Below are 12,732 nucleotides of genomic sequence, written 5' to 3'. Positions count from 1 at the left end.
GGTGAAAATTGTGAATAACATGTTCAACTCAGCAGCCGCCACTAAGCAGTAACACAAGGTTTGGGGATTCTGAGCAAGTGCACACGAAATGACCATTACATACGAAAGCCCCAGACACAAAACAAACAACCATAAAGTGACTTGTTGTCGCACTTGGTTGAAAAATGCTCCCCGAGATGAAAAAGCCTACCTGTTTCAGTCAGAAATGTCTGGAACTATTACTGTTGCTGCGCCTTTCAACCGCTTTAAAACAAAATTCGAGTGGCTGTTTTTTCGGGTTTGTGCGTGTGTGTTTGTTCGTTTTTTACTTGTTTTTTATTGTTAATTTATTATACCATATGCCAGCGGCGGTAGGCAGACCACGTAGACGTTTTCTGGAAATCCACGCGTTACAAGATGCGTTCATTTGCTGCCGTAAATGTAGGAACTACATTTTCTGTGATATTACATTATATTCCATTATAACCAATGTGTACTTTATCTAAGGATGTAAGGGTTTTCTACTTCGTTTATGTTTCTTCTTGGACATATAGTTTCGATAACAGTACCAACTACCATTCCTATGTAGATTTGGGCTTGTGCGGTACTGAAGGTCCTGAACGCAGCACGGGCCTCTACTGTTGAGATGGGGTACTGCAGCCGCGGCTCCGCGCTGGGACTGGTCCTTTTGCAGCCATTTTCTGTCCAACCAAACAGCCGTCTCAGGAAGGTAACCAACCAGGGCTTCATTGCAGGTTTGTTCCTGGCTCCGGCCAATGATTGCTAACCGATTTCTCGTTAGCTCGAATGGAAATGTCCGTCTCTGTCTGATTTTTTTATTTGTTGTCTGGGTGAATGAGGGCTGCTCATCAGGAAGTATCCAGCGGGTGAAAGTTTAAAAATGACTGCTAAACATTTCGGCCCTGGTCACGTCTTGCTATGCTGTGCACCACAAAGAACAGGCCAAGGCGGACGCGAATTGCGTTGGATCTGCAGTGAGAATGTATTTAAGGGACACTCAGTGCCTGAATAGGGTTAACTACTCAAGGTAACAGTCCACTGGAAAGCTTCTCCTCATTACGTTAAAAGCACTGGTTTCCAAATATTGGCGAGGCCACGGGCTAACCCCATCCCCGGGTTAACATTAGCTAACATTAGCTAAAAATGTCACAAATGATAACCGCTACTTACCACACGGTAGCCAAACACATGCCAGTGTATTTAGCATGTGGCTAACGTAAGCTGGCCTCACCGTTGGCTTACAGCTGTTTTACGTTTTCCCTTTCAGATAAATGTTCCAGTGGGTAGCTAGCTGTGTGCCAAGTTAAACATTTCTCAGTGCAAACACACAGGCCGATATAAAAGTGCGCACAGTATGAGGGAGTCTGAGTACCGAAATACGCTACTTAGCCAAGCTAGTCGTTAGTAGAAACTCAGGATGCAGATAAACCCTCTAAAACAAGCACCGAGACGCAATAGCAACAAACCCGCCAAGTCAGTCTGCTGGAAAACAAAAACACACGCATGTATCAGGATTGGGTGACAACACAAAACACGTTTGGCGCACTATTAACGGCCAGGTTACCTCCACCGAATAAGAGCTTCTGATATTTAGTGTATACTGAAATGTTGAATGATTTAGTATTGCGCTATAAAAGCATTGCGATGGCCTTCTCTCCCTGATAGATGCGATGTTATAATAAAGTAGCTTTTGCCTTTAGCTTACCAGTTGATTGAATAGCTGAATGACCTCGTTAATTAATACGTAATAAAAGAAAAAAATAATTAAAGTGTCCTAACCTGCAACAATTAAAGCTAGCTGCCCCCTTATTTACAAAGAGTCGCTACAGTAACTGCATCTTTTAGTTGGTGTTATTTTAATGCCCTTCCTGACACAAGCCCAAAGGGATTTGTGTCTCCTTCCGGGATCGAACCAGGGATCTTTCAACCCTTGATGTATGTTTTGCTGTTGATTGCAGGTTTGACATATGGCCTAAAACATTATGATAAAAATGCTCAAATCAGTCAGCATTGATCATTATCATGATCCATTTAAAAATATTATTACTTTAAAGCTTCTGTGTTCATTTAAACAACACCTTACCTACTCAATACAACAGTAGGTCTGCTACTGTCAAACAAAAGATCAATAAATAAAATGGATAAATGGTTTAACAGGTCATAGCTGCACTTTCTTTTGTGCTCACCCATGTCAGACATATCTAGGTCAGTCTGAGTCACAGTGTAGCTACGGAGAAAAACAGCAAGCAGGCATTATTTATTCTGTTTCATGGCTCAGAGCATAGTAAAACAGCATGTGGCTGAATCCCAAAGGAAAACATCTCTTTCCTAGAGGAGCATGCGTGCTGGGACCCTTCTAAATAACTCAGATCATGCCTAAGGTGTGGCTCTAAGAAGCTGGCTACATTCAGGCTTCATAGGTTTACTGTAGTGCTACAGCTCCAAATAACCAGCTGTGTGGTATTGCAGATGGACGGAGACAGCTCGACCACCGACGCCTCCCAGCTGGGCATCACTGGGGAGTACATGGCTTCCAGTCACTATGTTCTCCAGCCTCAGGAAGGTAAGGAAAACACAAAGCGTCAGTATAAAATCATCATCTTCATTGAAGTGCATTTTGGCTTTGTTCTTATAGAGCTGACTCTATGTGTGTTTCACAGATGATGGAGATGAGAATCTGAATGACCATGAAGACGGCAGCAGTAAGGAGAACTACAGGGAGCAGGACATATATCTTCCCATTGCTAATGTGGCTCGCATCATGAAGAATGCTGTTCCTCAGACTGGAAAGGTTTGTGAGGGATGAAAGGGAAGAAAACAGAAATAATAACGCCTTCATACAGTATGTTATTCTAAGTGTTCGCAAGGATGGATACACATTTATTTAGGGGACATGTGAACAGGAGGAGCTGGGGTTGAGCTCACAAAGAGATTCTTAACCTCCGCAGCTTCACTTTCATCCTGGCCACCTTTAAATAGCTTTCACTATTACGATAAGCACCTCTTCTAGCTTTGCCCCAGCAAGAAGGGCCGTCTGGTGAGATGTCTCACTCATGCATAGCCTGGTTCTGCTGGAGGTTTCTTCCTGTTAAAAGGGAGTTTTTCCTTCCCACAGTCACCAAAGTGCTTGCTCATAGGGGGTCATATGATTGTTGGGCTTTTCTCTGTATCTATGAAGCGCCTTGAGGCGACTTTTGTTGTGATTTGGCGCTATATAAATAAAATTGAATTGAATTGAATGCTACTTTGACAGCCATCGTTAGAGATAGGAGATCACTCTTTTATTTTTTTTCTTTTTTTTTTTTTGCCTGTCCCGTTTGGCTCTTTTGCCAACAGAATTATTGTCTAAAGGCGAAGAAAGATGCCCAACGGATTTTCTTTACCAAATTGACCATCCCAGCTTTGCCGTAATGGTCCATTTGATTCACCTTTTATTCTTTATTTTATTTTCACTTGCTGAATACGGGACAGACTTGACTGGGGGAAAGAAAAGGGAGAAAGAAAGAGGGAAAGAAAAACAGTTGAGAAGAGGGACGGGGGAGAAGGGCAAAAAACAAAAACCAACAGAATAAGCAAAAAAAACATACATATATCGATCACCTGGATCACCTGTTGAGAAAGAAAAAAGAAAACAAGCAGAAGAAATCGAGAGTAATAGAATAAACAACATCACAATGATATATGGGAATATGACAGTAAATACTAAATATTAAACATTATTGTGCAGCACGTAAGATCGACAGCACAGTGTGCATTGAGGTAGGAGCCAAAAAGGGAGATCACTCTTTAATGTCATTGCACAGTCATACCTAGTACAATAGTGCTGTACAAGTCCTTCAGGGGGTGTGTGAATGTGTGTGTGAATGTGTGTGTGAATGTGTGTGTGAATGTGTGTGTGACTGAATGTAGTGTAAAGCGCTTTGGGGCCCATAGGGACTAAGTGAAGCGCTATACAAATACAGACCATTTACCATTCAGGGAGGGAAGAGGATGTCCAGTGATTTTTTGGCCATGTTAATGACCCTCTGAGTGCTTCTTTGTGTGCCATGGTGCAGCTGGAGAACCACACACAGATGCAGGATGTCAGCACACTTTCAATGGTAGAAGACGACCAGCAGCTCCTTCAGATCAGATGCTGTTTTGCCTTCTTTACAACCACTGAGGTGTTTGAGCTCCACTGGAGGTCTGAGTCGATGTGCACACCCAGGAACTTGAAACTGGAGACCCTTTCCACACACTAACCATTCATGCTGATGCAGCTCAGACTTCCTCCTTCTAAAGTCGACTCCCAGCTCTTTTGTCTCGGTGGTATTGAGGTCCAGGCTGTTGTCTACACACCCATCTGACAGCCTCTGAACCTCAGCTCTGTACGCCGTCTCGTCGCCCCCAGAGATGAGCCCCACCAAGATGGTATCATCTGGGTGGGGACTGACGCAGTCATGTGTGCACAGAGTATACAGTGGGGGACTCAGAGTTGTGGAGAGCCGTGTTAAAGCTGAGGCCCCACTCTAACTCGCTGTACACAGTCTGACAGGAAGTCTCCGATCCAGCAGCAGGTGGTCGAGGAAGTTTGATTTCCAGCAGTTTAACTATTAGTCTGTCGGGGAGTATCGTATTGAAAGCAGAGCCAAAGTCAACAAAGAGCCTGGCGTAACGGCCCTGTTGTTCCAGGTGGGAGATGGTGGTGTGTTGGTTGTAGCAAGGGCATCTTCAGTTGATCTGTTAGCTCTGCATGTGGCAGGACATGATGGGATGTTGGACCAGTTTCTCGAAGCGCTTCATTGTAACAGGTGTTAGAGCAGCTGGTCTGCAGTCGTCCAGGCTGCTGATGTTGGTACGCTTTGGCAGTGAGACGATTGACTTTAGGCATGGCAGGATGCAGGACTGGGACAGTGAAGATCTTAGTGAAGACCCCCCCGGCCTCTCTCTCTTTTCAGCTCAGATCTGCTGTCACCAGAGCTGAAGGCAGAGTCACGTTGCTTCAGCTGGACCTCTTTAGTCATCCAGGGTTTCTGGTTGGAGACGTTTGTCCACAGGGACACTGTTGATGTATGAGAGCACTGATGTGGGCTCTCGAGGTCCAGGTGTTCAAACACAGTCCTGCAGCTGATGTGATGCATCTTCTGGACAGGTTTTCACAGTCTTTGTGGCTGGTGGAGGGGGGGTCAGTGTATGCAGGGATCAGCAGCATGGACATGTGGTCTATGTTGGGATTTGTCAGTGTATAAATAAAATTGAACTGACTAGCGTTCGTTTGGATGTGTCACTATGGGGAATGGAGACTCCATTATTGCCAGACAAGCTTATCTCAACAATCACTGCCATAGCCAGCAGCTCACCTCCACACGAGGACCCAGTGCCAGCACTGCTTGAGCTGAAGTGGAGACGTCCAGGCTGTAAAACCAGACGAAGGTGAGAGGTGAAGACCAGCTCATGTCCTGGATTGACACCCCTCTGAAAAGGGCTCAGGACGCTGTCATATAGCAAGTTAAGATGTGCTTCAAAGTACTCAGGAGTACGCAGGGAGACACATCACATAGTGAGACATGGAAACGAATGCTAAGAACAGCGTTTGTTTTAACTACTTTTCTTTGGCCTGATGCAGTTTCCAAAGGCCAGCTTTGAATCCTCATGTCTGCATCTCTTTTTTGCACAGATTGCAAAAGATGCCAAAGAGTGTGTGCAGGAGTGCGTGAGCGAGTTTATCAGCTTCATCACATCTGAGGCGAGTGAGCGTTGTCACCAGGAAAAGAGGAAGACTATCAATGGGGAGGACATCCTGTTCGCCATGTCCACACTTGGCTTTGACATGTATGTGGATCCACTGAAGCTCTACCTGCAGAAGTTCAGAGAGGTGAGGCGCAGCTTCCTTTTATTTGGATGTTTAAGTTGAGACTGAATATTGTCATGTTGCTGTGATCGCTTACTGCTCAGGTTTTGTGTCTCATTGTTAACACTGCTGTTTGATGGATCCAAACTCCTCAAATAACTCGAATAACTTCTCAAAAGTCACCAGAGCTACGAATGGAAGTAGCTCTGATGATCACATACAGTTATTATGCCCTTTTTATCGACCTGTGTGATTCACAACAGTCCAATTTATCAGCACCATAAGGCAGCTGTGTTCACAGGTGTCACCAGAACAGTCAGAGGTTTTTATTTGCAGTCTAATTTGATTACCCAAAATCTGATTAATTAGCTTGAAAAATGTAAGTTTGCACAGCTACTTGGATTCCTCTGACCAATACTGAAGTGGTGCAAGTGGAGGGATTGGGATAGATGCTGTTAAGCAATGAAAAAAGTCGAATCAGGGCATCCATAAAGGGCACAACTCGAGTAGCAGTAATGTTTGTGAATGAAGCCGTGGTCATTTCTGGAATGTGTGTGCTGATTAAAGCGTTTTCTCATGTAAGCTTATAGATGAGATATTATTTAGAAATTGGTAATTAAATCATGTTGTAGTTCCTTCTGGGTTCTTGCCATGTTAATTAGTTAATGTCGTTACTTGTGATGACTGTTAAACACAGCGGTCCTGCTCGCTGATGATCAGATAATCAAACACACCTGGCTGCTACTGCTCTTTTAACCCTTTAAAGCCGGTCAGAGCAGACACGCTCTGTTTTGCGTAACTATTTTTAAATCCCAGTAGCTCTGCAACCACGTGAGCTAGAGCAATAATTTTTCTTGCATATGAAACCGGAGGAGTTGTACTTACATCTTATGCCATCAGCTTGTCCTCGGTCACAGTTTCCTTCCACATATAGCTTTGAAAAAACTGCATAAAAAGCACTTGCAGCAACAAAACCATAATATTCCAGAAACACGCTTTGCCGATCCGATCAGCTGTTCATAACACTTCCTACGTCCATCAGCGCGAACTATCGCATGTCCGCCATGACCTGCCCGAAACCGGAAGTGACGTCATTTTCGCGGAAATGTAGTTTTTTACCATCAGGGCCTCATGAGCCTATACTGGTGTTTTTAAAAGTTATCTTTGACTTTATGACTTTCTGTGTGGTTTCTGGGATGCTTAGGACTCATATTGCACTGCTGGAAATAGTTTATTTTGATGCACATGCTGCTTTTTTGCAAATTTGCACTATAATATTTATTTTCGTTTTTCCTGCAGTATATAAAAATTGGTGTATTCAAAAATAAAACTATGAAGACACTCAAAATAAATTTCCTGTGGTGGGAAACTATTTTGTGCAACTTTTTTGTATTTACAGTTTTGAGGGATAAGCCTCTTAAATTTCTCTAACTAGAAATATATGTTAAAAAAACAAAAACGATTTTCAAATTTTTTGTAGTTTATTGCACTTTTTTGCAATTTATGTAATTACTATGCACTTAATGCAGACATATTATTAAAATCTGGGCTATAATGGTTGTATTGATGTATAGCAACTTGAAATGCTCCCAAAAATGGCTCCACAGCATGTAAACATATAATATAAGCTCTGGCGGACTTGGTTCTATGGTAGGTCTTAAAGGGTTAAAGTGCTGTATGTGTGATTGGTGTTTCGTAGCACTGCACAGAATAACATGAAAATGTTCTCTGCTGTCTTTCAGGCAATGAAGGGGGAGAAAGGAATGGCAGGTGTGACTGTGGGAGAAGGCCTTAGTGAGGACCTCTCAGAGGACAGCTTCAGTAAGTGAAACACAAGCAGCCCCCCCCCACCGCCCCGTTAATGAACCGTCCTAATCAATTCCACTTCTTTTCTCTCATCAGCAAATCCACTGCCAGCTGGGATTATCACAGCAGATGGTCAGCAGCAGAACGTTATGGTGTACACCACATCATATCAACAGGTAAAGCACATAAGTGCTGTCCCTTTGTCCCTTATCTTGCTGCTAAGAGGAAACACATCAGTCATGTAGTTGGATTGTTTTATCCTAATTTTGGAAAACTCTTTGAAGCTAAATCTGATGACAGGTTTCTTACTCTGCACAGATGTGCCTGAATACATTTTACAGTGTGTGGACACAGCCGAGTACTCGTTATAGTTTGTTGTCTCGTGGTCTTTGATTCTTTATCTTGTGATTGTTTTTCGTGAGAAGTGGAATTTTGTTGGTGATGCTCGCTTCTCTTTGTTCCAGATTCCCACTGTACAGCAGATCCAGTTCTCATGACGAGGCTCCATCACTCCCAGCCTGAACGCCGCGGCTCCGTGCACACTCTCCGATCACCGATGACATCTGACCCGGCCGACGGGCGAAGGTTATCGGAGAGAGAGCAGGGGGTGTTGCAGAGTCCCTCATGTACAGAGAAGCCACTACCTGTTTAGTAGAAAGTGTAGTTTCTAGTTGCAGTGTTCCAGATGTTTTGGAGCTTCCAGAGCAGCTGGGAAATTCAAGGCTTTATTTTAAAGGCTAGTCTTCGTACATGGTTTAGTGATGAATTCCTGTTTGTGCTTTCGTGTTGATGTGTTTGCTTTTATGCTTTTTTTTCCTTCCTCTTTTCCGGGGCAGGGCTGGGATGGACGGGGTTACAAAGGGAAATGTTGCATTGGATGCTTTTTTTTTCACGTCTTCTCTGTTTGAATCAAGAGGAGCCGTGTTGTTACTGTCTTACTAGATTATGCAGCTCTTTTGTAAGTTGACAGTTTACCATGTGCTTTAATGTCATAAAAATCCTTTGAATAAAATTTGAAAAGCGATGTTTCAGACTGAATTTTATTTCATCACATAAAGCACCTGCAGTTTGCACTTTTAGGCACAAATGGGCAGGCTTACAGTCTACTATTTACATTTTGGTGTTGATTTGTTCATCTTAGTCTCATCTCAGTGTTTGGTTATTCCTCCGGTCTCCACGTACCGGTTTCTGTCGCCTCTCTGTGTTTCCCTCGGTCCCATAACATGTCAAAATGCTCCCTGACAGCTCAAAATGTGTTCAAAATGTGAATTCCCGCGTTTTTTCAACAGCTTGAGTAACATAACAAGGCAGTTATGTCATTTATCTGTGGCCATGTGATATTCTTTAACCAATAAGGGTCTCGACACAGGATTCATTTGGGCACGCCCCCTTTCCTGGGCGCAGGCCTTTGGGCATCACTACTGCATCTCTCATCTCCCAGTGCTGCGTCTGGGTCCTGTGCTGCTTGGCGCACAGCTGCACTTGATGTAAATTTGTTTTTCACAATGGTTACAGTTAAACAACATTCTTTGAATTAAGAAACCTTTTTTCTGTAATTGAACATATTTATTTTTTACAGTTTAAATCATGCTGACACATTTGTTTTCATTTACGACAGCAAACACTGTTGAATAAACTGTTGAATTTCACCAGACTCACATTAAAAATGGGCTGTATTTGGTAAATGACTCTGACATGATGTAAGCTAATCATTTTACTTTGAGTCGTCTTAGCTAAAATAAATATGGACGCCCTCCGGTGCTGTCCCTCAGCCTCCTTGTAGAAACACCCATGGTATTGATTTCACAAGGCGCTCAGTAAACCTGACCTCTGACCTTCCGGTTGAGGTCACTCCGATTCGTCTGAGGTTTTTAGTAGATGCACCTATGGTGGAGATTCAAATCCCAGATCTAACCGCAGTATTTCACCCATAAGTTTTACAAACTCTACAAGCTTATAAAGCGTCTTAAATAGCAAGACCCCAGTAGATAATGTTTTGAAAATATGTCTATTAAAAAGTGAAACTGTGGCATATAAAATAAGTACTGATGCTCTATATTAGTGCTCATAACATACTCTGTCACTAAATCATCCAGATCTTTGTTGAGGTAAACGCAGAGCTCCCTGATTACACATCAAGCTCATCCAAATTATACAAGTACTTCTACCTGGCCCATGTGTTTCACTCTGCAGTCTTCTTCATGTCCTATAATCTTGGCTTTTTAAACAGCTGTATGAGTTTGGCAGATAGCACATCTGTCTTTGAGAGAATTCTGGGCAGCAGTGGCACCGTGGTAATACGCTTTAACTTTGCATTCATCTGAAAAGAGAAGTTATAGCAAAAAATACTCTGAGAAACTCTAATTTGTCGAGCACACATTCACATAATCCTTTACGGTTTCTTAGCTGTAGATTCCCAACTCTGCCAAAAAGAGCTCAAACATGCACAGTGGTCATTAAACATCTTCACCTCCTTGATGACGCTATGAAATTCTCCCTGTTGCTGTCTTGTGAGAATTCAATTCATTTGGCACAACTAGCTGGAGTGAGGGGTAAGCCCACCCAGATAAACCCAGAATCTCAGTTTCATCCTTGTCTTCTTAATAACATCAGGACCAGCTGATTGTTGCCTGACTCCATGTTTTTCACACTTCTTTATTATGAGAACAATTTTTTATAAGAAAAATCCCAAAGTTTTCTGTGTGTGTATGTGTTATAAAACATTTATAGATCCAAAAATGAGGAATTGCATGTCATGTGTATCTTTTACTTGCAGCACTCTCAGTGTGTAGGCCTTTAGGGAATTTCTGTTTTGAAGTCTTTAGCTGAGAATTTTTGCTACTTTCAGCTTCCTTTTAAGCCACACATCATTAGTGCAGGGCAGCTCTGCCTGTGAAACAACAGGCATTAAATGCTCATTAGCTATTTGAAAACCGTTAGCCACTGAGAATACACTAATTTATTCACCTTTGACACTAATGAGACCATAGTACAGGGTGGGCCATTTGTATGGATACACCGTAATAACATGTGACATTACCAATAAGTTTGATGTGTCACATGGCCCTCTTCCTATTGGAAAAACAAAAGTTGTATCCAAGATGGCCGACTTCTAAATGGCCACCATGGTCACCACCCATCTTGAGGAGTTTGCCCCCTCACATATACTAATGTGCCACAAACAGGACTTTAATATCACCAACCATTCCCATGTTATTACGGTGTATCCATATAAATGGCCCACCCTGTACAATAAAAACCATGAGGAAAGTGTGACAGTCTGACACTTTTGTCTGTGACGTCTAAATCTACCAAAGTCTTTGATATACAGTCTGTGCTCATTACAAATGTCAGGTGCAACAAGAGGAATAAAAGAATAAAAATAATAATAATAATAATAATAATGAAAAATAAAAGGAATAAAATCGTCCACAAGTTAAAAATAAATATTTTAACAACTCACTATGACCAGTCAGTTTTTACAAAGGTAGTAGAACATAGTCAATATTTAACACAATGATCTACCAAAAACAACTGTAAACTACTTATTTCACCAATTAAGAGCATCCATGCACCCCCCCCAGACTTGAGACAGAGCTATCAATCTGTCGATCCTTTTTGTGTCTGGGCTGGGAGCGGTTTCCTGTGTTGAGTCAAATTAAGCTGCAGGCCCTGCGACAGACTGGCGACCAGTTCAGGGTGCACCCCGCCTCCTGGCCTTGGGTTCCAACCCCCCCTGCGACCTTGAATACATACCTCACAATACATACCTTACTGTAAGTCTTTTGTAAGTTGAAAAATGTATTTTCTAAACAAGCCCAGGCATCTGGCAGCAATCAGTTTTCTTTAAATTAGCTTACAACAATAAAGTGCATGGGAACTACTAGGATTTTGTTTCCATTCACTTACATTGTTTTATGCGAAAGAATATAACCCTGGTCAGCAGAATATTGATAATATTATTAATGCATACTCCTTCTGCCCTCTGTCCATGTTTCATGTATCTTCTTCTTGGTCTTTATTTGGTGATAGTCTTAAATCCACATTTTTCTTTGGTCTGTTCTCCTCAGTCTCATTCAGGGATCTGTGTAATTAGGGTAGTGTGGACCATTTTAACTAAAATGGAGTGAATAGACAGATGATGCGATGACCAAAATACAACGGATTTAAAATATTTCTGTCCTTTTCAGGATTTCAACGTGATGAAAGCTGAAGAGCTCGAGAGGATGGATTTTGGGTGTTTATAAAATAATCCATGAAGGAGCACAGCCTGATGACTCCCTTGAAGATGTTGGCATCATTATCGAGAGATGCACCGTCTTGCCGGATCTTCACGAGCGGGTGTGCATTTTTGTTTGGGCTAATTTACTGCCTCAATCCGAGTTACCCAAAGCCACTCCGCTACACATTGGAGTTCTTCCAGGAGGTGCTCATGGGACTGGAAGACAAAAAACTGTCTAACAAAATACAAGTGCTGAAGAACAAACTCTGCCAAAAGGAGACGCAATGACTCTTCTAGATCGAAATGTCCCCCAAAATAAGTGCTGTTTTCTTGCTGAGTAAAACTTTTACTGTTTAAAAGTTTATAAATATATATATGTTGATCCTTGTTTGTAAATATTTTTTCAGCGCTTTTAATATTTAAGACATTTACTGAATGCCATTTTTCTTTTGATTGTGGAAAAGAAAACACAATTCAGAAACTGAGTTTTTTGAACAAAATTACCCAGATTGATACATTTTTTTTGTTTCACTTTAACATTTTCTGCAGTTTGAGTTGCTGTGGTAATTCTGCAGACTGTAGCCATTGCAGACCTACAACTGTACTACACTGCACTGTCACTTAGTTGAAACATATTGTTTTACGCACTTCATTTAATGTTGCATTATGCAGTGTTTTTTCCATGTTTAAGCTTTGCCTCATTGAAAGCTTTTGTTCAAGTTGTTAAAGCAGCACAATTTATTTATTTAGTATTTATACTTAATGTAAGCTCTGGTGTACCAAGTTTCCGTTGCAGGTCAAGGATATTGAGTGTTATAAATGTTAAAGTGTATGTGCAAACAAATGTGAAAAGGTTCTAAGGCTGTCACCTGTC

General features: G+C 42.0%; 1 protein-coding gene across 2 annotated transcripts; it reads left to right on the top strand.

The window, feature by feature from the left end:
* Positions 1–640: 640 nt before the first annotated feature.
* On the top strand, positions 641–8,660 carry nfyba (nuclear transcription factor Y, beta a). 2 transcript variants are annotated; one of them, XM_006806513.3, is made up of 7 exons: positions 641–734; positions 2,470–2,563; positions 2,661–2,791; positions 5,657–5,854; positions 7,573–7,651; positions 7,733–7,812; positions 8,101–8,660. In XM_006806513.3, exons 2-7 carry the CDS (start codon positions 2,470–2,472, stop codon positions 8,131–8,133), a joined length of 615 nt encoding a protein of 204 aa, XP_006806576.1. In that variant the 5' UTR covers positions 641–734; the 3' UTR covers positions 8,134–8,660. The 2 variants fall into 2 exon arrangements, with proteins under 2 accessions (XP_006806576.1, XP_087686967.1); XM_087830841.1 differs by lacking the exon at positions 641–734 and adding an exon at positions 768–1,027.
* Positions 8,661–12,732: the final 4,072 nt, after the last annotated feature.

Source organism: Neolamprologus brichardi, chromosome 17, assembly GCF_056152115.1.
Source record: "Neolamprologus brichardi isolate AB-2024 chromosome 17, ASM5615211v1, whole genome shotgun sequence".
NCBI classification, from domain to species: Eukaryota; Metazoa; Chordata; class Actinopteri; order Cichliformes; family Cichlidae; genus Neolamprologus; species Neolamprologus brichardi.
Note: the sequence above shows the minus strand (reverse complement) of the source record. Positions and strands in the feature narration are given on the sequence as shown.

Coding starts and splice junctions, on each gene's coding strand:
- nfyba (XM_006806513.3), top strand. CDS start 2,470: ATGGACGGAGACAGCTCGACCACCGACGCCTCCCAGCTGGGCATCACT. Junction 5,855..7,572: donor ACCTGCAGAAGTTCAGAGAG/GTGAGGCGCAGC, acceptor GCTGTCTTTCAG/GCAATGAAGGGGGAGAAAGG. Junction 7,813..8,100: donor ACACCACATCATATCAACAG/GTAAAGCACATA, acceptor TCTTTGTTCCAG/ATTCCCACTGTACAGCAGAT.